Source organism: Xylocopa sonorina, chromosome 5 (assembly GCF_050948175.1).
Source record: "Xylocopa sonorina isolate GNS202 chromosome 5, iyXylSono1_principal, whole genome shotgun sequence".
NCBI classification, from domain to species: Eukaryota; Metazoa; Arthropoda; class Insecta; order Hymenoptera; family Apidae; genus Xylocopa; species Xylocopa sonorina.
This window is the reverse complement of record NC_135197.1, coordinates 2,473,032-2,499,597: the sequence shown is the minus strand read 5'-3', so window position 1 is coordinate 2,499,597 and position 26,566 is coordinate 2,473,032. Positions and strand designations below refer to the sequence as shown.

General features: G+C 36.5%; 2 protein-coding genes across 8 annotated transcripts in view; both read right to left on the bottom strand.

Annotated features, from left to right (window-relative positions):
* Window positions 1-4,355, bottom strand: part of Cnc (NFE2 like bZIP transcription factor cap-n-collar) — a 103,933-nt gene extending 99,578 nt beyond the window's left edge. The window contains exon 1 of one of the 3 annotated variants that reach the window (XM_076895047.1): window positions 4,251-4,355. In XM_076895047.1, coding sequence (XP_076751162.1) covers window positions 4,251-4,340 — 90 coding nt within the window. In that variant the 5' untranslated portion in view covers window positions 4,341-4,355. Of the gene's footprint in view, window positions 1-1,595; window positions 2,967-4,250 lie in introns of those variants that run through there. The other 2 variants (XM_076895046.1, XM_076895045.1) reach the window with 2 other exon arrangements.
* Window positions 4,356-8,613: 4,258 nt separating this feature from the next.
* Window positions 8,614-24,717, bottom strand: LOC143423597 (endoplasmic reticulum aminopeptidase 1). Of its 5 annotated transcripts, none has more exons than XM_076895041.1 (15): window positions 24,364-24,717; window positions 17,549-17,698; window positions 17,329-17,414; window positions 16,472-16,568; window positions 16,250-16,332; window positions 15,971-16,176; window positions 15,694-15,874; window positions 15,075-15,300; window positions 14,033-14,595; window positions 13,275-13,506; window positions 12,071-12,476; window positions 11,831-11,928; window positions 11,296-11,648; window positions 10,156-10,445; window positions 8,614-10,060 (listed from the first exon to the last, which is right to left on the bottom strand). In XM_076895041.1, exons 1-14 carry the CDS (start codon window positions 24,494-24,496, stop codon window positions 10,290-10,292), a joined length of 2,970 nt encoding a protein of 989 aa, XP_076751156.1. In that variant the 5' UTR covers window positions 24,497-24,717; the 3' UTR covers window positions 8,614-10,060; window positions 10,156-10,289. The 5 variants fall into 5 exon arrangements, with proteins under 5 accessions (XP_076751156.1, XP_076751154.1, XP_076751155.1 ...); XM_076895039.1 differs by having other exon boundaries at window positions 11,786-11,928; window positions 24,364-24,716; XM_076895040.1 differs by having other exon boundaries at window positions 11,786-11,928; window positions 17,549-17,695; window positions 24,364-24,715.
* Between the last annotated feature and the right edge of the window lie 1,849 nt (window positions 24,718-26,566).

Sequence of the window (26,566 nt, the reverse complement as noted above, 5' to 3'; positions counted from 1 at the left end):
GGGGAAAAATATTTCGCGTCTACACGAGCTAAGTTTTATTATACTTATTAATGTAAATATATGAGTGGATGCTAACATAATTTTAATAGCTCTTCGGGGTGTAAGTATAATTAACTAGAAAGTACTTTTTCCCAGTTAAATACGTATTGATGGAAATATATGGAGAAATGCTCTAATAATTGGAGTAGTATCTTACAATCAATATGTAAACATAATTAATTAGGAAACACTTTTGTTAGTTAACGCTATGTTAAAAACAACGACCACTTTTCTTTCTGTTAAGGACTAATTTAAATCGCAAATGATATATTTAAAAACCTAATTTTATAAAATATTATGGTACTTTCTCGTACTCTTCTATAAATACCCAAGTCGTTCGAGTAACAATGAACGAAGAGCATAAAACGAAAAACTTAAACAAGTTAAAAATAAATGAATGCTATCGGAGGAATGAACGTACCAAAAACCTCATCCACCTGACTAAAAATAACGAAAAACCGCTGTAGGTCGTCGCAAGGACTCATGATACACGTGATAACGTGTTTTTGACAACACGATGATTGACAGTATACACATAATAAATTTTAATTTCTATTTCTTAAATCATTTTATTCCCCTGTTATGATAGTATTAAACATTTTTACTCATAAAATACAGTTTTTTTTGGGAACATGTAAAAAAAGATAAAAGTTTTAATGTTTTCAAAACAGTATAAAGTTTCTACGTATATTTTAAATTCAATTTTGTGGAAAATTCAATTTTTCAATACTTCCAATGCTGCATAACTCATCAAAGTAATAAATTAAAAGTTATAAAATTCCCAAGATCATAGTAATAATTATTAAAGGAAATTTATATTTATATAATTTTTAAACTGGATTGCAAAATATTTTTATAATTTTATAGTAAGCGTTTAAATAAAATAATTCTCATTAATTTGAAAAATTAAGTTTTTAATATCAAAAAATAAAATCACAATGTATTAAGTATTATTAATTATCACATACAAAGTGTTCATTCTAAATATCGACACAATTTTACAAATATTGGCAATAGCATAATTAAAAAAAAGTAATAATTATTATTTATTTATGCTGAATTAATGATACATAATGATAAGAAATGTTCCAAAAATATTTTCTTTCCATATTTTCCTCCCATAATTTTTTCCACACTAAGATGAATGTAATTGATAAAAAATATATTATAGTAATCTTATTTGGAAAATAAGATTAAATACAATGGTGAAAGAAACAGTACCGATCTTTTCAGTTCGGTTTACTTTTAAATATTCTAAATGTAAAAGGAACACTTGAGTGCTTAGAAACGAGCTGCACAATCGTTCAAGAACAAATTCTACACAAAAGATTCAATGTGATTTTGAGTGCGCGAGGGAAAGAGAAATATTTTTTATATGCATCGATCATCATTATATGTTGACTATTCAACACGGATAAATAATTTAACCAATAACTTCTTTTATGCTATAGGAAATTTTTAAAAAATGAAGTTAACAATTACAATGATTTAAAGATACTTATTTACTTAAAATTAAATCCAAAATTATACTATGTTAAATATTATAAAAAAAATACCTCTTGCGTAAGTTCAGCTGTATTAGTTGGTTCATCAGAGGTTTGCGATGTATTATCCGGATCGGGCGATGTCATATTCCTAGTTGGGTCTGTAGAAAGCGGTATACTCGGTCCTGCTATAGCGGTGTCTCTCGTTGAATTTTCGATGTTTAACAAATAAGCATGGATATCGTTTAACCCAGAATTTATTCTATTATATCTTCCTAATGAATTTAAGTCTTCGAATAGATCTCTCTCATAATTTAAAAGCATTGAATCTAAATTCTTTGGATGAACAAAGATAGGTCGATGAACTATGGTCTGAGTATCAATGTGCCATCTAGAACCATTATTTAGATCTAAAGAACCTACACCTATGGTTTGAATGTCCAAACCAAGGTAGGATTCTGGATCCAGCCGTAGCAAAGATATCAACAATGCTAGTTGGAATATTTCCTCGTGATATAATTTCTTTATACACAACATTGTGTTTCTTTCTTTTATTTACATCAAATCACTATCAGTCGTTAAATAGAGTTAATGTCCGAATTGGTTTGGCGTATTGTCACAGTGGCTTGGCAGTGATGTTCGATTCGAAGATCAGATAAGACATCACAAAGAAGCGAACGATCATGTTGGAACTGTTGTTTCGCTGATGCTTCGAATCAATTTAAAATGTTCCGTAACGTTCACTGAACTATTCACATTTGATCCAAGTGAGGTGAATGTTCGTAATGTTGCGTGCACTATCTTCCAATTAACAATTCGAATCGAACTTTATTTATTATTTAAGCAAAATCACATTATTTGAAGTTCTGCTTTCTTCTTTGATAGAAATAGCACAGGATTTGAATAGTATTAAGAAAGATGGGTTCGAAACTTCTTGCACAGGAGCAACTTATTCGACGGACTGTCAGAATGAAAATAAAGATTCGGAGCTCTCTTTAAACAAGTATAGGTCAGTTACACGAACACAAAAATAACCTCAAAACACACACTGGCCACGTCAAACTACAGTACACGTCGCGCACGTCCCACGCATGCCTCGGGTTTCGTTTGACAATTCAAGGCGATACTCTTTTGAATCGGTGGCAACACTTTCTTCCTATTGACACGGCACCGCGGTTTAAATAAAAAATAGGAATTCAGAGCAATAGGAAAAATTGACAGATCGGCAAACAATACCGGATCTGAAGCTGCGTTTAATTTTGTTTCTATTAAATAACTTGAGGCCTGCGACAAGCGCCAAGTCCCTTCGTTGTTAAATCATTTTGTTTTGCTGATGTTGTAACTCCAAGTATGATAACGTTGTGCCAATGCAATACAATACAATTTCACAGAGAAACAAACTAGTACACCTTCCTGGGAGAGATCGTTCACGATATGTGACTCAGCATTCACTCCGGCAACGTCGTGTCTCAGGGCCGCGCCAAGTATATGTTTCTCCCTATATATACTTCTATACACGGCCAATTCTTTCAGCCTTAAACTTCTCCGACTTAAATGACTGCTACGACTAAATATTTTCATACATTTTAGACGCCCACGACTTTTTAAATAAAGTAATAAATACTGCGGTGATAAACAAGCGATTATAATTCGTATGATGCCGCGTTTCGTCTGTAAACGCAAAACCCACTTGAACGCGCAGAATTTTAAATTATATTATATTTTATATCTATTTGTATATTTTATATTGTTTAATAAACGCTAAAATTAAATTTAATGTATCTAGGCATTTTTATTTTTTAAACAAAAAATGTCGCTACTTCGTTGGAACTTATGTAACGATGTTATATTTCATTACATTTTCACTGTTTTTTCTATTGCATGGAAGTTCGCATTATGATTGTGTAACGATATCTTGAACGTTTGTACTTTTGTGCGAATATTTCGAATTTTCTTCTTTGTTTAATTACATCGAAATGCACGTAAACAGAATTTTTAATTATGTCGCAACAGTTTTCATATTTACTTGTACTTGGAGATAAGGAAATGTTTTCCCCGCTTTTTTAAGTTATCATTTTGATTAAACAGCATACACAAATAGTATATAGGTAGATAAAATTGTAATTATAAATCATTTTTTTATTTTCAGATTTTAAATTTATTTCATTAAATTGTACATTCTTTATACAAATAGCACTCTTCACAAGATAAATCGTGTTATGCGTGATGTAGTAAAATAAGTCTATGTATTTGATACTACTAATATGTTAGATAAACATTTAACTTGTAAATTGAGTTCATAGGTGACGTATGACGACATTTCGAAGCCAATGTTTTCTGTCGATAAATTTGATCAATCGTATGAAAATTTCTCTGTTGGTACTTTAAAAAGTACCCACCCAATTTCAAAGAATTATCTTGTTACAGGGTAACGATTTACCGTGAATCATATCTAATATTATTAAAATAATAATAAAAAATATGCTTGATTATAATTCGTATCAAACTGAAGGAAGTTTGTAGTAATGTTGGTATCCTGTGCGCAGTTGCCATATTGAAATTACTAATTAGGTTCATGATTTATCAAGCAAATACACAGACATATACCTCGGCATTGACACACGTTCACACGTGTATAAAGTGCACACATATACTAACGGTGTGAATGTGAGCGTGTACATATATTTGATACGTTTATCACAAATTTTCATATGCTTTAGTACTTACCTCACTTACGAGCTTCGTTGACTTCAGATCTATTGCATCGTTGCCGGGTGACAACGATGTCATCCGCGGTAAATCTTCAACTTGAAACATGTCTCTATGAATCTTTCACTTTTAATACGCACACTGTGTTAAGAGAAATCACTTAGACACTGGTTAACATTGACCGAAGAATTGTTACTGGCAATTGCAAGCATGGAAGTTAAACACATTACGTCACACAAGTTTGGAAGGCAGTATCACTTTGATATATCGTTTCTTGGAGGTATGTTGCGAACTGTTTTAAATTTCATCGCACCTCACTCAGTGTGTGTTATGACAAGTGTTGTTGTAACTAAAATTTCTTCTACGCAATGATGCGTTTATTAGGAACGAAGCGAAAGCAGCCGTCTGTCGTTCCAGTAAGAGATAATTGGAATTTTTCTTGGGCTACGTCACTATGAACTACAAGCGCGCTATTTGAACATCGCGCGAGCGACATCGTACACTTTCCGTTTTATCGACGTTTCCGTATCCGATCTTCTGATACGCCGGCGCGTTTTCTTTTGCAATTGCTACTAAAATACATGTTTCTAAACACGTCTAATACTAATAATACATATCGAATGTTAACTTTAAATATTAAATCATTTAAAATTTATTTAATACGATAGAAAATAACTTACACTAATATACGATTATAAATTACAAGTTAAATATTTTTGAAGGTATTTGATCTCAGTAAACTACGTTTGAATATCCTTTAGTTTTTGTATTAAAATATTGATAAAATAATTTTTTTTATGCAATATCGTAATGCAAAATGAAATTTAATTTATTTTTATAGTTATTAAGCAATTATTGAGTCAAATATTTATATTTTTCAGCATATGTGATACAACTTTTGTCAATATGTAATAATATTAATATTTTAATATACATTTGGAAGTATAATTCGTTATTTAAATCAATGACGTTTTTCAATGCTGGTTCATTATTTTATGACGTACGTCATGTTTTTAAAAAATGACTGAATATTTTTTATTTTAAGTAAAAATTACATATAATTAGTCTTAGCCATAATTCGCAAGAAGGTTTACAAAGATTCTTTTAAAACGAATTAGTTAACATCTGCATCTGGAATTACTTTTCATAGGAAAATTCAAATTTGTAGAACTGATCTTACTAAACGACTAGAATACTAAAGACTGAGGTCATCACATCCCCTCCAAATAGCATAAGTACCTACTTATATTCTAAGCAATCGAAGCTCTCAAAAGAAGCTAGCATCTCAGGAGCTTCTTCAAAGTGCACATACGATTAATAATATTATTCATCCTAGGAAATACGATTAATAATATAATATTGAAAGAGATGATACTAATACATCTTCATGCTTCTAAACAATATTTGTATTTTATTTTTTATGAAAAATATTTGACTGGAATATCATAAAAACAACTGGATCATTTTATGAGCGATTTACAGTTAATCTTTTTATTAGTTTGGTATTGATACGTTTCAATTATCGCGTGTTATATGTTTCATGCTAGAATTCGAGGAAACTTGATTATCTTATTCTACGTAAAATCACGTACGAAATGATAGCTAAATTTATTTTATTACACTCATCTTCTGCAAGAAAGTACTATGTGCCATTTAAAAAACCACCGATGTTCTAGTATCACAGTTAATAAGTGAGTATATTCTATTAATATTGTAAAACCATGCGAAACATTTTCTTTTTCCCTTTTCTTTGTACACGTATTAAATACGAGAAAAACACTGTTTCATAATAATCCGAATGCTGTGCGATATGTTACAATGTTACCATTAGTATGCATAAATATATTTTATCTCGAACTTGTTATATATATATATTGAAATGTGCAGGTCATAATGATATTACTTATTGTGCCACAATAATTTCTTAGATGAGATGTTAATAAATTCCCTTGGCATCTAATGTTCAACAGTATGTATTCTTTTTACATGAGGTACCATTTTATGTATTAAATTTTGAGTCTTTATGGCGTGATTTGATGCGTAAATGCAAAACTAGTACCAGGTACGTCTAAAAAAATTGTCGCATGTATTATTTCGAATATATAACATATTACTAACAGGATTGCGATTAATACATTATTTATTTTATTAAAATCTGGAAAATTATTAAAGAAAAGAAAATGGTTTTAGGATAGATGTAAAGACTGATAACAGCGATGGAAGGAAATAGCCAAGTTTGAAGTTAAAAGAATTTCAAATATAGATATCCATGCCTGTATCGTATTTTATTAATCTATTAATTATATGTTTCGATAATTCGGTTGGCAGGAATAATAAGAAAGATTGGATTTGGTGAAAAATGGTAGAATGTAAAATTAATATGGAAGTTATTTTAAACATATAATATATTCATTTGTATGCTTGTACATATCTCGCATTCTTTTATACAACAAAATATCTATGACAACAGTACAGTACAGAACGGTATACAATATATAGTTATATCAATAATTCATTCATAAATATGAGATGCAAGACAGCCTCGTTCTCTTAATATATAACGTTATCGGGTCGTGATTGCATAAAATACATATAAGTATGTACTCTTCTTGATTACTCTGATGTCCAGTCTTTCGGTAGAACATTTGCATCGGTTGACTCCGCGTCTAGTAGATCCGATTTACATTTAAATCGTTTTTAAACTCGAAAAAAAGAACAAATTTACATACATTGTTGTTACTCGATATTAATCCTTAATACCTCCATAAAGAATGGATTTCCTTCTAATACTGTTAGACCTTCTTAATAGCGAAACGAAAGGAATAATAGTCAACTGACCGATCATGATTTAAAACATAGTAATCGTGCGTGACTTTCATGACAGTTACACTTACAGATTATAGATGTAAATCTGTTTCGCAAAGGAACATGACGATCTGTGCGATTTTCGCCGTTTTTAACAAAAGCGACGATAGAACTGCGTATATTTTCTTAAACAAGTAATATACTTTCGGGTATAATACGAATGTTGTGTAAAGTAGGCCAATCGGTTCGTGCTCCCTTCGTATTTGAAAACTGGCTGGCGAGCCGGCCGTCCGGCAGGAGCTACGGCTTCGTTCATTAAATTTTTAACAAGAGAGAATATCCATTAGTGAAAAAATATGCTATTTACATGTAAGGTATCTAGTTGTGCGTCGATTCATTAATTCGCCGTTGGAGTGTATCAAAATCTACTTAAAGGAATGAACGATCCATGCAGCCGTTGTTCACGCACATCTCTTTGTCTTTTTTTGTTCTATTTTGTTTTTGTTTTTTTTATCCATTTTCGTTTTCTTTCTATAATGTAAACGCATGTGTATAATAATACCGGCTGGAGAATCCTAATCCGATAAAAATCGGCGATATTTACCGAGGAATATATCATCCGACGGGGTGGTTCGAAGTGACTGTACTCTGATTGAAAATGTGTACGTAAAAAAGTGGCGCGAAACCTCGAAAGAAATGCTGTCCGTTTTGTTCTGTTCGCGGGAAACACGAGTTGCAAGCATCGTCGGCAGTTTGTCGGTAGATCAAGGATAGAGATCGATCGTGTGTCTATGTGCTCTAGCGTGAAGAGAACTAATCGCTATGTGAATTTGTTTCTCTGTTTACGTAACGAGTGCGCGATTCATATAACCAGAGTGATGGGAACACGGAAAAATTCAATATTCGTGAGATTCGGTCTACCACTGGATACCGGCAGTGGTTGGTAAGAGACGCATAGAAAATAGTTCTCGTCGAGTAAAATCCAAAACGTATACACGGGGTGTCTCGAGATTTATCGATCGGGCTAGAAATTTGTTATACGCGCGGCCTACTTCCCCTCTTCTACTATACATTTTATACAGACAACATCATCGCACCGATTTCTCGGTACTTTCCCTTTTGTATCTCCCGTATCTTTTACCTATAGGATCGGTTCTGTACAGTTATCTAGATTTCGGTGCCTTAACCTTTAAATGCTAAATTCATTTTTTCACTCGCTAAAAATAGTAACAAACGAATTCATTTTTTTTTTGTTTTTTTCTTCTTTTAATTTTTCCCTTTTCGGTTTCTTTTGAACACTTCTTTGCTGCGTCGGGTCACCTTTTATGATTATTGTCGATGGATAATTAGAAGAACGTAGGAAGTAGTGCAAGCATACGATAAACGTAGCAAGTTGTTCTAGTATTTTAACGATAGTTGTAATAAACAAAATTTCATTAGCATTTCAAGGTTACGAATCGTGCCAAAATCACACGAATATTTTTCACCCTCCTTTTGTAAAGGTCAGCACAAGTTTGGCATTAACGTATTTTTTATGCATCTAGATATCGGTTGTATGTGTGTGTGTGTGTGTGTGTTTTTCCTTTTCTTTTTTTTTAAATGTATGTATATCCGATCACACAGGGCACACGATTCTCTTACGCTAATATGTACACACCATACAAAGCATCACAAGGTTACATACATAAATTTATACACTTCTTTTCATAATAAAATATCCGATTCTCTATTATGCTATGTCACATGGAGAATGATCAGCTCCACGCGAGACATGTCCCGCGCATCCAGCAATCTGCGGTAATATAAATACATAACACACACGGTACATCGATTTTTTTTTCCATTTTGCGTTTACTTCGAGGGACATATAATCCTCTGCAATATGTTCCTTTACTCGAGGCTGAATCTTCTTCGTCGGATTTACGTCGCCTCCGCGAAACTAGGATACCGTTTGACAAAGAGCCGACTGGTTCAACTTGTCGGGCTCTTCTCTAATTGTTGATATGCTACTTATATTAACTGACCGCACAATCGTTTCGCGCATGTTCTGTAATTACCCAGTTAACACTAACGCAACGTAACGCTGTCCCTTGATTTTATATATTTACAGGAGAGATCACGCTAATCTTTTACAGGAGCAGCCAAGTTTCTTTTCGATCTTTTTCCCCTTTCCCCGAAACATGAGATTTCCAACGATCGTCATCGACGCATATAATATAAATCGTTAATTATTAGTAATTGTACAATTGACGCTTACCGCTACGAAAATGTCTCGTCGATAAAATAACCATGTAAATACAGTTCGTGACTTTACACACATATGTACAATGAACGTGTCAAACTGAATAAAATTCTTACGTACCCTAGCGCAGGCCAAAATATTACTCTGTATTACAAACCGCGGTATGGCTACTCCCTTTTCTAGAGCATTACGGCTGAATCGTGAAATGTGTAAGTAGCATCCTCTGTCGAGTTTCCAGGATTCTTAGTCGAATTACTGTACTGGATGGATCAGGAATGGGGCTTGGGTATCACGTGAAGGTGACTACTGTCACTCCTTGTAATAAACTATAGTATATTTGGGAGACTAAAGTATCAACGTTTACGTAGGCGTACGTCGTTAACCGTTTTCTCCCACGGAAAAAAATGCCGGGTCAACGACTACCCTAGGAATAACGCGAGCGCGCACGCTTACCCTCGTTCCACACACTACAATTTCCTCCTTTATACAGATAATAAATCCAATCTCCACGCACCGCGTGTATAGTAAATAAATACTTTCCAAAGTGCGTATAAATCGGTGTATAATGCATTACATATAAACAATTCGGCTCTGTTTCGATTCTCGCAAAAAGATTCTTTCCGACCGGCAACATGGATAGGGTGAAGTTTCGTGTGAGGTTAATACGTTCGCCGTTCTGTCGGGGAGATTGAGCTATCCCTCGTTCATCGAAGGATTGTCGGCTTACGACCGGTGGAAATAATCTTTCGATGCGTATGACGGAAATGGGTCGTTTTTTGATCTGCGAATTATGCATAGTATCTATAGATTAGTATCGTGTACGTATTTAATTAGTGATTCAATTATCGTCGTGATTAGTAATCATGAATATCTTACTTATCTCTCAGACTAAAGTGTCCCACACGAGCGTATCATGTACCGATGAGTACCATAAAAAAAGTAAGTATCGTTATGGAATGACTGGATGATAGTTTCGCGTCGTTCTTGTCCCATTCCCGATAAACGAGGGGTTAACTTGTGTGAACGCTCAAATAGTTTAGAAGCCATCGATCAACGATATCTGCGTTCTCTTTAACCCAGTGTATATTGAACTTGATTGTTTCTAGGCTTTGCTCTAATGCTCGCCGGCCACTTCCGACGTCCACCTTTTTAAAGAATTCCGACACCTAAGACGCAACGTTACAAATATTTATTGCCCAAAATAATCTTTACCGATCGAATCTGAGTTTCGTATTCTTATTTGATAATTATTTCTCCAACACAAAATTGTTAAAAATACATTTGCTTTCCAAATTTATACTGCACGGTTCAAGTTTAATATAACGAGATGAGAAGTGTATCTTATGACTGTTTCTCTTGCTAAATTTCGTTTTAGCAATTCGCTAGAACTCTAAAATCGTAGCCAAGGCAGGCTGGTAAAGGCCACGGTGCATAACGATTCAGCTAATCGTAAGTAGATTCAGCTAGACACGCCAGCCAATCGGCCTAGGCTAAATCTACTTACACAGCCGAGCGCGCATGGCTGAATCTACTTACAAGTGGCTGAATCGCCGTGCAGCACGACCTTTGTAAACCTATCGTGACTATAATTAGGTAGTTCTCAAGAACTTCAGAAATGGAAGTTTCACACGGGCTACAATAAATCACAATTCCAACAAATTGTTACGTGTAGTATATCGAATACAAAAGTAATTGTTCTGGGTTATACATAGTGAGCTATAAATCAGAGAAGCTACAGGAAAATATTTTACACTATTTCCAATACAATACAAGTATAGATAATTAAATCTAATTCAGGTAGAAAATAACGTGTTTAAATTAAAATATATATTATAATAGTGTTGTATTTAATTTTTCTAATTAATACTGATGATTAATACCGATATTGTAAGTTAAAACGGATCTTTCTTAAAGCAATATGTAGAGCATTACTAATTAAACGATGCTCAATTGTAAATTTATATGTTACATTGTGGATTATTAGGATAAGACATGATAAAATAAATGTTCACTTACCTCGTGGTAATCGTATTCTGTGAAGAAATCGGAGACAACAACAGATATAAGTCCACCCATCGTAAGTGATCCGTTTCCGAATAAAGCATGAATCTCAGGCCAATAGGCTTTAAGATGACGCCACGCAAGGAATTGACCTTCAGAATTGCTGGCGACAGACGCTATAACAGTCTCAACGTCTTGCGACCTCACCATTTCTCTGTCCAGCGATCGTAAAAGATAGCGCTGCAATAGCCAAGAATCTGTCGTCGCTCCTAGCGCTTGCAACATTATTCTTTTCTCACTGGGTACCTGAGTCTTTTGATAATTTTGCCAGCAATAATTCCACTCTTTCTCACCGCCAAATTTAATCCCTGCGTACACACGTATATACGAAAATTTTACATGTTTGCTACGACTTAAAATTATTTAATTATCTAAAACTATCTCTAGTCTTTCAGTTTAAGATATATTAAATGTACATATTTGATCCATATAAACATAATATTACCTGCAACATATATAACGTCCCGTATATTTGGGGCGATTTGTTTACCTCTTAACATCCAATCTTCGAAAAAATTTTTTGCTGGCTTTACAACATCGTCCAATTTCACAGACACAGCTGATTGGAGTACTGCAATTCTTAATAACCTGCCAAAGAATAAATATATCGTGATTATTTAACGACGATAAAATTGTGACGCGTTTGCTTAAATGTAGAAATCGCATCAAGTAAGAAGATGTGTTCCGATTTGTAGAAAATAAAACAATTGTTGACACTTCAGTTGCTCACTTTTTTAAATGAGATCCCTCGTCCATCCAACCGACATATTTCGTAACTGGAGTTATTAGCTGTTTTAAAAACGTTATGTATCGTTTGTATCCAGGACTTTCGCTCAATCTCTCTTTCCAAGAGTGCAAATATCCCAACGCCGTAGCCCACGGCACGTAGTCCCGTTCCTCCAGAAGATAAAGGGACAATTCGAGGGGTATGGTAGCGTTCAGCTCGCCCGCTTCGCAAAGGGTGAATGCGTCGTCGATCAGATTGGCACGATCTGCGGGGCTGAATTTTTTGTGGTCTTTTAACAACGTGGCAATGATAGATGCCCACATATCTTCAGGATAAGTTACACGATAGAATCCGCTTTGATTCACGTTGCACTTTATGTACTCCGCAGCGGTAGGAATTTCGAACGTTACTGAAAATGGATAGTAGTTCATTTTTCATGAGGTTAATAGTATAATGCGTTAGTATAATGCAACAGATTATTTGGCAATAGATTCACTCATTTGTAAAAATTTTGATTCGAATGAAGTGATTTTGATTAATTAGTTCCTAGATTTGTTTGTATGTTTATGAGTTTCAATCAGAAATAGCCGAATCAAGTTTCCATTTATAATTTTTGTTTTTTTTTTAATGCAAAATGAACGAATTTGTTGCTCATATAATATTAAAATGCTTTTTAACTTTGACTTGCTAAATTTTTCTTTTTAAAAATTATATGGAATTATTACAGGGGAATTTAGATTTCTAAACTTTGTATTATATATAAATTCATTCAGTCTTAATAGAAAAAATTAAAAATTTACAGATTACTTTATAATCTTTTGAATAGTATAATGAATACTGAATAAACATATTGTTATCAAGTAATGATATAAAATTCTATTGAAAAATCCAAATAAATAAACAAAATTTGTCTATATGAATTATATTTCAACATCATTTGAAATAGCTTTAATATCGTTGAATTACTTTAATTCAAAGGAATGCTTGTCACTCCTCAACCATTCCCTTTAAAATTGAACGTTGGAATATTCCCTTTAAGACGAACTAGAAACGTTAAGAATCAATGCTCCACATGCTGATAATACAAATTGTGCGAAGTTAAGCAAAAATTTAAGAAAATCAGGGACAACTCCATATAATTTTTAAATATAATATATTGCTTAACGCTAATAAACAATGCTAGAAAAATTTTCGTTATAATTGTTACCATCGGTTAAATTCATCCACACGTTGTGAAGCTTGCGCGGTTCTTTGTCTGTGTAGTAGCTCAACGGGACGTACCACTTGTAGTCAAAGGGGGACTTTGGTTGCAACAATTCTGTATCGTTCTCTTTCGGTGATATAAGAAATCTCTTTTGAGTAGCCGTGATCGTGTTTCCATTGCGTGTAATCGTAATCAGAGGGAAACCCATTTGCTGGGTCCACGTATCCATAATAACCTGTCAACAGACATAACGCGATCAAATATTAAAAACTCTGTATCGATAATAAAGCTCTTCTATCACCGTCACTTCAAACGTTTTATATAGTACATCCCCTTTAATTCTGACTCGACCTATTTTTAATCACATTTAGCCGATTTACAATTATTACAGTTAAAATTTGTTTTCTTAAACTCAAGTTAGATCACCTTCAAGAAGGAAAAATGAATATTCAGATTTACGTGCATAAGGGCGGGTCTTATGAAATTGCCCTTGCAATTAGTATAACTTTCACATTTAAGATCCTATTCATGGGGATAATAATATATATGCTTCAAATACTTTTCCACGAATTAAATTAGTACTATAAGAACCACCCCGAGGCGTAACAACGTGCATTCGGTAAAATAGTTAGTCGTGTAATATTAGCTAGTAATTCGCTATTTAACATCGCTAACAATAATCAACTCCACGTTCTTCTATCACGTTCTGAACTCGACGATCAAGAGACTAAGAAAACGTATCCATCTACGTTTATACCTACTTTCACATCAAACGTATTATTTGCATGTTTCGTGAAGACCGCCCAGAGGTCGTTCGTGTCTGCATTTCCATACGCGTGCGAATTCAGGTAATCGTTCAATCCGCTTTTGAGAACGTCCTCACACAAAAAGCCCTCAAGCATGTTGAGAATGGAAGCGCCCTTACTATAACTGATATCATCGAATATAGCCTCGATCTCGTTCGGATCTTTCACCGGGACGCTAATAGGGTGGCTGCTGGCCAAGGCGTCGAGGTCGAGGGCCGGTTGGGTTTTGTCTAAAATAAATTGATCCATCATGCTCCACTCGGGCGAGATGTGATTCACCCCTTTGTACTCGAAGAAACTGGCCGCGCCTTCGTTCAGCCACAGATCGTTCCACCATTTCATCGTAACCAGATTGCCAAACCATTGGTGGGCAAGCTCGTGGGCGACCACCACCGCTACCCATTCGTGAGCATTAGTCGATGTCTGTTGGGGGTCGTACAGTATGGACGTCTCCCGGTATGTGATTAGGCCCCAGTTTTCCATTGCCCCCGCGGCAAAGTCAGGAATAGCTATCAAGTCTGTTCAAAATGAGGAAAACATTCTTTTTTTACAAAGTGAATTAAAATTTTGCACGATATGCGAGATGTATATAAAAAATTTGATCGTTTTATTATAGCGACAGTATTACTATTACGAAATGTTTCTGAGTACAGCCATGCTCCGCGTAACGACATTTCGAGTAATGTCTGTCCGCGTAGGAACGAATCTACTGTCTAGTGATGTAGCCGTAACATTGTACTGCGCCATGGTACTGTCTGTACATATAGAATAGTGTGCAGCATTATGTTTGTCGTAAAAATATGATATTTCTGTAATGGAAGTACTAGGTATTGTGTACGTAGCCTAGATGTACAATATTTTCAGTAAATCATATAACGCTGATACAACGTCAAGATCATATATTATAATTGATTCATCACTATATATATATCTGCCATTAAACGGCGCATGGTTGCATTTTTGTGGTTCGTGGTTATATTCTGATATTTTTATCTACCTTGCTTGGGCAATGGGTAGTGCACGCCAAAAAAAGATTCGAAATAATCCATCGTGCGAGCAGCTGTGGTCACTGCGTATTTTGCTTGAGGGAGCATCGCCTCTGCGGCGTAAACACTCACGGAAATATTCCTTTTAGTCAGCTCGGAAACTCGCTTGAAATCGCAGACCACGAAAGCCACCAAATATGTCGACATTTCCACGGATTCTTGAAAGTCGTCGCGAAGCTGAAAATTTTTATAGCGAACAGCGTTACTTTAACATATTATGCGTTACATTTTAGAAGAATAGATTCAGTGTAAAATAGTTTATATATACGTATGATGAATAACATTCTTATAGATTTAGTTATATCATAGTATAATTATTTTTTCTACAATATATACAAATATAATTATGACTGTAATATGGAACTTCTAGTTCTTAAATTGTCTTTTTGATATATGTTCATTGACTTCAATTTGTTGTGTGTGTCCTTTTTATAAATTTTAAAAGCCTCGATCAGAATAAATGATTAAATACGATGTTAAGTAAACAAATACTGATATAAATCTATTTTAACACTGATTTGACATTTCAGGGGGTTAACAAACTAGTAACCGTGTACGTATTTTACTCACAAGTCCTGTGCCCATGTAAAATCCCGCGTCTTCGGTGCTCATCACAGGCATATTGCACAGTGCGATATGAAATCTATCCCTGAATATCGAAACCTTAAATTTAGCTTTGAATTGGGGCTCGTCGAAGCACGGAAACGCCGATCGGGCATACGTAGGCTCGAAGTGAGTGGTGGCGAGGTACCTAAAGTCGAAAGGAATCCAGTTACGATCGAATTCCGGATGAAAATGCGCCTTGAGCGGTTTTCCAAACAGAAAATTATTACAGTTTCAGAGTGACCTCTTTTCTCCTTCGGGGGTGACATAGCTGCTCAGGTAAAACCCTTCGAGTTCGCTCGTTAGTTTCGATATGAACCTCAAGTGCACCGTATAATTCCCCCTCTTACGAAATTTACTCTCTTCCAGCTCTAGGTACAGCTGTTGGTGTTTCGGGTACTCCAGCAATTTCGCGATCTTTAATCTGTGGCCTTTACGGTCTTGAACCATCTGGAAATCAGTTTTCAGCAAAATACAACACGTCGATCACGGTAATTAAATCACTACGTTAATGACTACTTACTTTCTCGTTTATTGTCAAATTTTTACTATGGAAGACGATATAGTTGGTCTCTCGATCGACATAGAACTCGATTGTGACCTGTCCTAAAAATTCGTTTGAAAAATTAGCTTCTTCGATCTCGTGTTTTTGAACAATTATATCATTTACACTATAAATTACACATAATAAATTATATTGAATAATTTACACTGATTAAACAAAAATGCTATATTTTATTCATACCTTTAACTTCTAAGGTGGTAAGATTTGGATGGATGGTGATATTGTACCTAGTAGGATGCGCGAACGCAGGTAGTCTGACATTGTTCCAAGGAAACACCTGTAAGGGTTTCAACAATACAATTTCGCCTCGCACACTTGTTATAGCTTTGTATAGTTAATTGAGCAAGACACACTGAAAATATACGCTTTTCACGTCAAAAGGCGTACATTCTATCTAACCGAGGATAAAATATGAATGGTTAGCGGCTAGGCTCGTGCTATAGACGATAGTGACGCTTTGCAATTGATTTCCCGCCAAGACGTTTTGTAGTTAGTCCACATTTAGCTTTAGGCGAGGACTCGGGCGCATGCATTGAAACGTGACACACATATATGACCATTCTATTCAAATCGTCTTTCTGTATGTTCCAATTCGTTACACGTATCAACAATACATCGTATTATCCCTCTGCGTAGAAATATTAAACAATAATAATTGGCTACCAGTTAATTAAAAATATACAAAACGGACATCAAACATTTATCGATACACGTACACATTTTTCGAATACTAAAAATAAAACTATTTTTACAGTCTTTGACTACAATTGAAACACAACCAGCATATATAAATATTATGAAATTGATAATATTTTTTTAAACATACGAAAGACTAATTGCCATTATTGACAAATCACGTGGCACGTATCGATGATATTAACTGTTTCGCATTATTCATCGGGCAGTTTCAGATTTTGATCTACGGAAGCGCACACGCTCCCAATTATGTCTTGTGCGTCCTCTCTCAAAATGCATGCCTTGCTCCACATCGAAATTACGATCGTGCACCAAGCTAAGCAAACATAACTAAACCACACCTCTCCATTAGTCGCAAGAGGCTCGCTGCTTTTTTCATCGTCCTCGATTTCCAGGTTGGCTGGCTTTTCTCCAGCGCAAGGGCAGTCTATTAAAAAAGAGAACAGAGAGAAAAAAAATGTAATAACGGGAATTAGAGACCAGTAATGAGCGTAGAGCAACAGACGGCTCGAAGTCTCATGTATATACGCGTTGTTGCGCGTTAGTGAAGTTTTATAATACCATTTTGTGGTCCCGCGAAGGCAATGATGAGTGATATGGCGAAAAGGATCGCAAAAACGACGGTAGCTATGCAGAGAGCCCTTTTCTGCGAACACACAATTCCATTGTGCTCGTAGATACTACGTTTATGCAATCCTGTGTTGCTGTCTCCTGGAACAAAGGCTCTCCTGAATAATGATCGGGCACAAGTTGTACACGCGAATGTACGATAACTATGTTCGTAATAAAATGTCGAACGCGAGATCGAATGAAAGATCGCCGGATCAAGACGTATGCGTGTCGTAAAATATTTGAAAAGTAGGTGAAACGGATAACGATAACAAAGTTTCCAAACATGAAATGCTTGTATATCCACACGAACACGAGAAACAAGTTTGTCCTCGGTTACACACTTGACCCAGATTTTTGACTGCCGAGCGACAGACCACGGTGACGTTAATGCAGTTACTCCAAAAACACGTGAAATGCTTGTACACTTTTTTTTTACCACCGAATCGCAATTTCGTAACGCGGAACGAGCCGCGACTAAATGCGATCGATCGACAAAGACAGCGTCGCCAATAGAAGGAACGTGTGCCCGGTTTCAACAGATGTACGCACAATGTTCTACAATTAACCGAGGCGAAGTAGCAAATTTTTTAGCCAAACAGATGTCGAGACCTCCCTTTGGAGGTATTTCGAGAACGATAAAGACAGCCACGTACAATTGCATAGAAACACCTTCGCGAACCCAATACGTTGTGTTGCAACATGTTGTGTTGTTACAGGCCAATGACAATGCTGGACAGACGTGTTTGCGCGCGTCATAAATTGTTGGTACGCATTTTGGTGGTATTTGAAGGGGACCCTAATTAATCGTTCAGCCAGCGACGAAATCAACAACAACAACAACAACAACATTGGGCAAACGCAGACGCGGGAATAGCCGGGTTGCGTGTTTTAATTCGAAAGATCAGAAGCTTCTCTCTTATTGATCGTACGCACGTGCTCCTTGTATAGTCTATTCGTAGCCCGGAGGGTCGTAAGTGGGCCATCTGGTCGAACGATTTCAAAGGAAAAGGAGAGGACCGCGTGTACGAAAAAGAGAGGGAACGAGCGAGTATGCGGACAGGATAATGGCAAACAAGAGAATAAAAGAAAAGGAAAGAAAAAATAGGAAAAAAGGATGGGAACCGCGGAAGTGGGTAGACCAGTCAGGAGACATTGAGTGTCGAAAGAGACGCTACGATCGCGTAGACGACGTTACAATCCGTTACACGGTTAAAGATCGCCCAGCAGCTCTGACCTGGTGCCTCACCTGTCAGAAAGGCGACGTCGTCCACATCCTGCTCGCTCATCGTGAACCGATTCGGCGGTGGTCTCCGTCGAACGATCTCTTTTACCTGACCGTCGTTCGTAGCATATAAGATTTTGATCAAGGGCTCTCTCTGTTCAGCCAGAATTCGGGCGGTCGTACTCGTGGCTTCCTGCGCCTCGTCTGCTTAGTTACGTTTCGTTGAGAATAGGCCGTCGGGTCACGAGTGTCAAGGTCAAGAGGAATCACTGATGAGGAAGACTCTGATAAATTTTACCTACGTCCACTGTCGATTTGCACGCGGTTACTTTGGGCTCGGCCTGTTTTCCTTTCTTTCTCTCTTCCTCGCTCTCTCTCTCTCTCTCTCTTTCTTTCTTTCTTTTTTTCTTTCTTTCTTTCTCTTTCACTCTCTCTCCCTTTCTCTTGTCCCCGTTTTTCCGTTCCTCGTATACGTAGTCGAAAGGTTAACAGGCAGGAGCGAGGCTGGTCGAGTAGCTCGAGTCGCGGTTCCGGAAGCAGGCGAGCACGGATGCGAATACGGATACGGAGACGGAGACGGAGACAGAGACGGGCACAGGCACAGGCACAGGCACGGGCACGGACACGGAAACGGGTGATACCGCGAACACAGCCGGGAGCACGAGCACGGGCACCAGCGCGAGCACGAGCACGAGCACCAACAGGAGCCCGAGTACGAGCGCGAGCAACGAGGTCCCGAGGACCCGTGACAGCGTGACGATGCACGAGCTTACGATGTCACCGAACGGCTCGACAACGTCGGCGAGTCTATAACGCGCGACGTGCCTTGACATTTCATTGGCATTAAAGCGTGGATATAGCGACTGCGGAGTTAGGCAGAAATGGCGACTTTCCAAACCCCTTGGCGGCGGATCGGTTTACGGGGCTGAATTTCCAGCTATCGCCACGCCGCACCTCGCTTCGCCTACCCTCGTACCGGGGGTGGTCGCCTTTACTGTGGCGCCATCCGTGACCCACCCTTTACAGTGGTTCCTACTCGATTCGCCGTTTCGTTTCCACGCTTGGGTTGGTAAGAACATTCTCTACTATCCAACCCTGGCGCCTTCCCGCTATACGCTCGTTCCAATTGGTAAAGGCCTACAACGAACAGTCTTTTAAGCGTGTTCCCATTGGCGTTTTCCAATGAATCGTAAACTTGCTTCGACGCGATTTGGAAATAGTTTTAGAGAGAAGCTCCGAGGTTTCTTACATTGATCATCGTTTGAAACAAAAGGGAGAACAAGAACGGAAGTCAGATTCTGGAATGAATACGAGTGTGAGTGGGTGTTCTTTCCAAAATTACGAAAGCCACATTCCTCTGCTAAATTTAAATTAGTTATAAAACCCAGTCCTTGTAGTAGAAACTTTCTTTTAAGTAACAACCCTTCCACCAACGTCGCAATTTCCCTCCAACTTTTCTGTTTAAGCAAATGTGCAGATGCAGTGGAAACAAGCTCAACGATAATAACGATTATTCGTATATTTTTATTAAAAAAGTGGCGAGATGTATAGGAAGGTATAATAACGGTTTTTTGTAGTGGAAAATGAACTTCTATTCTAGTTGGCACTCGAGACAATTGCTTTGCTAAGCCATTGAGCAATATGAAGTATTGGCACTTTAACATTCGATACGGGGGGAAGTGTGTACGTACGTGATACGTTCGAGAACCCTCGTTTTGCATACGATGAAGAGCCTAACAGTACACGCCGCCTTCATCCATATTCAATACTTAATTCATATTGTTCTAATCCTACAACCAATGAAACTATCTAAACTTCCGCTTCAGTGTACCTGTTTATACCGTTTAAATCATATTTTTCATCACAATATTATTAACATCTAAAACAGAAATATGATTAATGAATTAATTTGATAAAATCTCACAATTCATACGAATTATAAGCTAAATGTGCGCTTATATTTTTATTAATTACTAATTATTAATGTACGTGCAACTAGTTCTATCTCTTCTCATATTTCCTCTATTTGGATCAATTTACGTTTTCGATGTTGCACAGTAGAATAATTTTTCTCCATTTAAATGCTTTCTTCGAAAAGAAAGCTGTAAACCATGACACTTGCATCGTTATTTTATCACGTTTCAACTTATGTAGTGTATAGTAAAACAATTCACGCAAATATAATACGTCACGCTATATCAATGTCGTTTATGCTAATTTTCATGAAGATAAGATTGATTGTTTCGCAGAAAAACGGATGCCAAAATGTTTAATCGTCTCGTTCCAGTTTACGAGGGATTTATGAATTTCGCGCAGATATTGAGCGTGGAGTTTACGTTGGTTTATTTACATTTCATCGGATGTACTGTTATGAGAAACGAGAGACTTTCGCGTGTCTACGTTGTTGGACGATTGGCAAAAGATCGAATAGGAAATCTGTTAAATATAGTAGACGCAAGACAGTTCTACAAAACGATACTGAACACGCACGCACTTATCGAGATTCGTGCAATAAACGAGGAAACCAATTAGTCAGACAAAACATACTAATCGTAACATAAAATTCACGACTTGTAGTAAAACACCATTTAAATATACGCTACTATGCCTAGTTTCACTCTATTTACTTATTAATTGTCTATATATGACACATATTGGTAAAATATGAATAATTATCATGTTACTATTACTATAAATATATTTTGGAGTTTAATTGATGGTAACAATGGAAATGAAGTGATTTTTCACATAAATAGGTATCGAATATATTTTCAATTACATTTTTAATTTAAGTTTTCCTGTTTTCGATAAAATATGAAGACTATTTAAAATGAATTACTATAGACCAATCAATTAACTTCACTTAAAAAACGTATAAAAATTCATAAACTTTTTCTAATCGATAATATAAAAAGTCGTACTTCTGAAGTTCTTCAGAAAATCTGATTAATTGAGAATTCTATCTAAATGCATTTCTCTCAGTGACGACTATGGATGTAATATTATGCAGTCAAAGTGTAGTTAGGCCTCCAAAGTTCCTTTGCTGGAACGATCAAAGCTGACGTTACCAAGACAGGGGTGGCGAGATCGATATATGAATCAGTTGGAACAAAAATTGGAACGAATCGTAGCAACGGGAGGGCGGAATAAAATGCTGTCCTCGTATTAGCGATTATGGACCCGTCGAGGGCCTCTTAGAACTTTACAGTTCATAGCATGAATGAGTGTACTCGAACCGTTTGGATTGCCGAAGTTCAATATCCCTGACGGACAAAATCTCCGTTGAATGCTGACAATGGCATTCAGACTGGAGGGAAGGAGAGAACGTTTCCGTTTCCCCCTTCGCTTTTGACCTGTGAACGAAGGTTTGGGGTTACGAACGGTTCTTTTATATCTAGAATAGATCAGTGTCCTGATTGTCTCGGAAAAATGGTTGTTCTCGATTGTAAGAAAATGGTGTACAGTCTGCACACCCCTATTCAAAGGTGCCTAGATCTAATTATTTGACTGCGTAATAAATGCTTGAATAAAATTATTATTATTATTTATTATTATTTGAGAACTTAGAGAGATACTGAATTGTATATAGTTATTAATTAAATTCTAACGAATAAAATAGAAAAAAATAGTTGCACGCCTTCTGTGAAAATTGACAAACCGATCTTTCACTAATTTATATGTACTTTTCAGTACATGTAATTATTACGTAATTGCAGATGGTACGACCGTATTTGTAGAAAAATGGATTCGGTAAGATTCATTACATAATATAGCAATTATTTGCGAGCGCAGATTTTTGTCTTAGGAAAGCATTAATCCTCTTCAAGTAGAAAATCCCTGGTTGCCGCATAAGTTCGACTTTCATATACCCTTGTTACTTTCAGTAAGTAGGCAGGTTAAAGCTCGTCGCGGACGAGTGAAAATTTTACGTGCGCGTGCGTATTTCTCATTTTTTCTTCAGCTTTAAAGAAAAAAAAAATGATGCACGCACGCGCGTGTGAAACTCGTTCGTTTATATCGAGCCTTCATGTGTTACTTATTTTAGGGACTATCGCAACATCTACTCATGCGAGAGAAAGTATGTCAGAGCACCTTTCTACTATAATAGTGTTAATTAACTTTTTGAACGTCAGAAAAAATGATACATTATAAATGAAACATGTCTAAGATAGTTATGACAAATAAATTAAATGTTTCTTAGAATATCGTTTAAAGAAGCACAATAATTTAAAGTCCTAAATACATTAAAGCGGTCTAAATGAAACAGAAAAATAGTAATCTGAAGTCTTAAAAACTACAAAGCAGTTTAAATGAGACAATAATTGATATAAATCATATTAAGTAAAAAGGACAGCAGGTAGCGTGGATTTTACAACTACCCCTTACGTTCTGATTTGTTCCGTATACAATGGTGCAAGGAGGGTTGCCTAGTCACAGAGCACAATTTGAAGATGTTCACGATTGAAAAACAAAGCGACCATTCTAGTTTGTACAGCGAAATCAGTCGCTCCATTTATTTCCAATTTTTCTGGGACACCCAGTGAGTACCAAATATACGACCCCTGTGTGGCGCCTGAATCTTTTACAGCGTTGCACCATATGTACGTTTAGAGTACGTGTAATTCGCGGGGACAAGTATATTTTCAAGTTTCAGCACGGTGCACGGAACTCGTCAATATTAGAATAATTTATGTCGGAAGCTGGATAACTTTCTAAACATACACAGGTCAAAATGAAACAGGTCACAAGTTCAAAAGTTCAGACATCTATAAACGCCGCTGCTTTTATCGATATTGATCCGATTTGGAAATAGTATCCACCGTAACAGTGCACAAACTTGATCGATCCAAATATATTTTCGTGGTTATACTACTTGTTTATGAAATTCACAGCTGACAAACAATTTATACCATACACATAATTTTATTCGAGAATAGCGAAAATGTCATTGCCTTTATATAAACGGCAAATATATTATGCATACGTATACAACGTAATTTTAAGATTCCCTTTCAGCGTCATTTAATAAATGCTATGAAATTATAGTAGTTCTTATAATTTTGATATTAAATTTTCTTTTTCCGTACGAATCAGGATTTTAATTAAGATTCTTTCTTTCCTCGAAAGTCCGCAAATCAATTGTAATTACATTAATGACGAAACGAATCAATTCCAAATTTTAACGGAAACACGCGATATCCCTTCAATAGAATCTTCGATGAAAAAATTGTCAAGACAAGTTCGAATCGAATGAAAAGAAGTGAAAAAAAAGATGGAGGACTTTCTCGATACACTTGAAATGAAATTTAAAAGGAACGAAGGGTTCGTTTATTACGCGCGCAGACTACCGTTGACCTTTTTTAAAACGCTGTCGAGAGAGGAAAAAAGCAAAACGAAGGCATCTTTTTCTTTCCCTCCGGTTAATGGAATTTAAGCTCGGCAGTCCGCGCAGAACAGTACGAACTTAGCGAGGAAGTTGACTCGTTAAAGAGAGTAGTGAACGCGGTCCCGTGGTTGCACAAGTGGATTTATTTTTACTCACCTGAATTTATCGGCACCTCGGTGGTTGTGTTGGCGGTCCCGTTTTGCCCGGGACTCCGGGAACTCGAGGTTCTACCTAGAGGCTCCATCCGGATCGCCTCGCTGCTTTCTCGCGTCGAGGTACCCCCTGGCATTTTGCTTCGCTCCCGGTGCCTGCCTTTTTATCCGGTAAGCTTGCACCCCGTGCAACACCGCGCGGAAGGTACACGCTTCCTTGACTCCCTATTCGCCGTCGCTCGATGCGAATTACATTCTTCGACGTTGATGCTTTCGCAGAACGATCCACCTTCCAGTTCCTCCTTTTCATCCGCGTCGCGACAGACTTTCGTACGCCACGCGATTCTCATCCGCTCGAGACGTTTCTACGATATCTAATATCAATCGACGATACCTCCCGTTAGATTTCATTTACTCTTCTCTTTCGTCCTTTCTCCTTTGTAGACGGATATATCACTCCAGCCGAAGAATTCTACGTCTATCCATTGGTCCCCGTCACGAAGCGTCGGTGGGTAATGTCATTGAGAGAGATCCATGAGCGCGGCGATTATAAAATGGCATCTTGTTGCGCGTGAATAAAGTTGAATTAGAATGGTGAACGTCGCGTTAATTGCATCCGTGGCTCGTGTTTACTTCATTTATTTTACTCTTAAGTATAAAGTCCACTACTCTTTTTTTTTTTTTTTTTTGCTAAACTGGATCTAGTATGTGCTCGTTCGTACTATTAATAAATGCAACAACCACTCACTGAGATCGCAAATTAAAAGTAATCGTGGCGTCGTGTGTACGCTCTATTTTTACAAACTGCATATGTAAATTATCGATCTCCTCTTGCTAAGTCGTGGAATATCTCCTTGACGCACCTTTGGATATTGAGACCTGAAACAAAATACGAGGTAGCGTGTGCACAACATCTTCATAACGTTAACTTAATATTATTTCTATTAAATACTTTAGTTAACTGTAACATCGTTTGCTAATAATTTTTTTCTGTGTTTTCATGTTTTATCCACCTGTAAGTTGTAATAAAATTAAAGACTCTTCGATTAAAGGGTCTTCCTTCCTGCTCAGCGCTAATTTTCATTAATTAATTTGTCCAAATAAATAGTACAACATTTACGTTCAAGCGACTATAAATTAAGTTATCGAATTTATTCGATTAGTATTTAAAATGAATTGACGGACCGAGAACACAATGGTCGAATTAAGGATTGATTGATCGATTGAGATATTTCGCATTGGATGCATTATTCGTTTGCTTCGAAACTGGTACTGGGACAACGTTACAAGTTGTTATTGACATTATCAGGTTCTATAATTATAAAACATCGCAGTAGGTCAGAGTGATCGTGCATTGTACTCTGAGCAGATGCTACAAAGTTATTTTTGTGCCTCCAACAAAGATGATAATTATATGCACCTATATTCCTATTATCTATCTTTTTCTTCTCTTTTTTCCAAAGCGTTGTTCAGCTGACTCGGTGTCTGTACAAAACGCATCGAGGGATTATTCATGCGACAGACATTAAATTACTACTTTTACAGAACTTTCGTTTTAAACGGCAGTTTCACCCGAGACGTTGTAATTAGAGTTGTCGGGGATAAGAGGACCGCCAGAATCATGAACGACACTTTCCTTCCATTTCGGTAGCAGGTAATTATGCATTTAACGAGAGGGATGCTTTCAACGCGGTTCGACTTCGCCGCCTCTAATTCCTGTTCGTTATCGTATCACTTGTTTACACATACGACTTGTCTCCTTGTCTGTTCGAAAACTGTGTTCAACATTTTCCTCATTCGAGAAACGGTTTCGTTGATTATTACAGTTAAATAATTTTATCGTTTACAATTGTTTTCTGCCCGTTTCTATTTATTTACCTATTTTCCTGAAGGTTTAAGTTTAGTATTAATTTCAAGTACTCTATTTAGTGCACGATAGTCGTTGGTGTAAAAAATAATTTAACGAGAAATATTGTGTTATCGGCGTAAAATTTTGACAAGGTTAATTATCCCAATTACTTGGATTACTAGAGCTTATTCGCGATAATGACAAAATTTAACGCGTCCCTCGAATATTTAATTTGGCTAAAATTAATTAAAAATTGCAGCGACGTAAATTAAATTAAAGCTTGTACGAAGCTTCTACTTTTTATAATAAAATTTTACTTTGAAAATGGTGCGTTCTAAATTGCAAAAGTGTCCTGGTA

Excerpts from the sequence above, each read along its gene's own strand:
- LOC143423597 (XM_076895039.1), bottom strand. The coding sequence starts at position 24,496 with ATGCCAGGGGGTACCTCGACGCGAGAAAGCAGCGAGGCGATCCGGATG. Across the intron at positions 16,177-16,249 it reads ATTTGACAATAAACGAGAAA|ATGGTTCAAGACCGTAAAGG; the intron begins GTAAGTAGTCAT and ends ACTGATTTCCAG. Across the intron at positions 13,507-14,032 it reads ATAATACGTTTGATGTGAAA|GTTATTATGGATACGTGGAC; the intron begins GTAGGTATAAAC and ends GTCTGTTGACAG.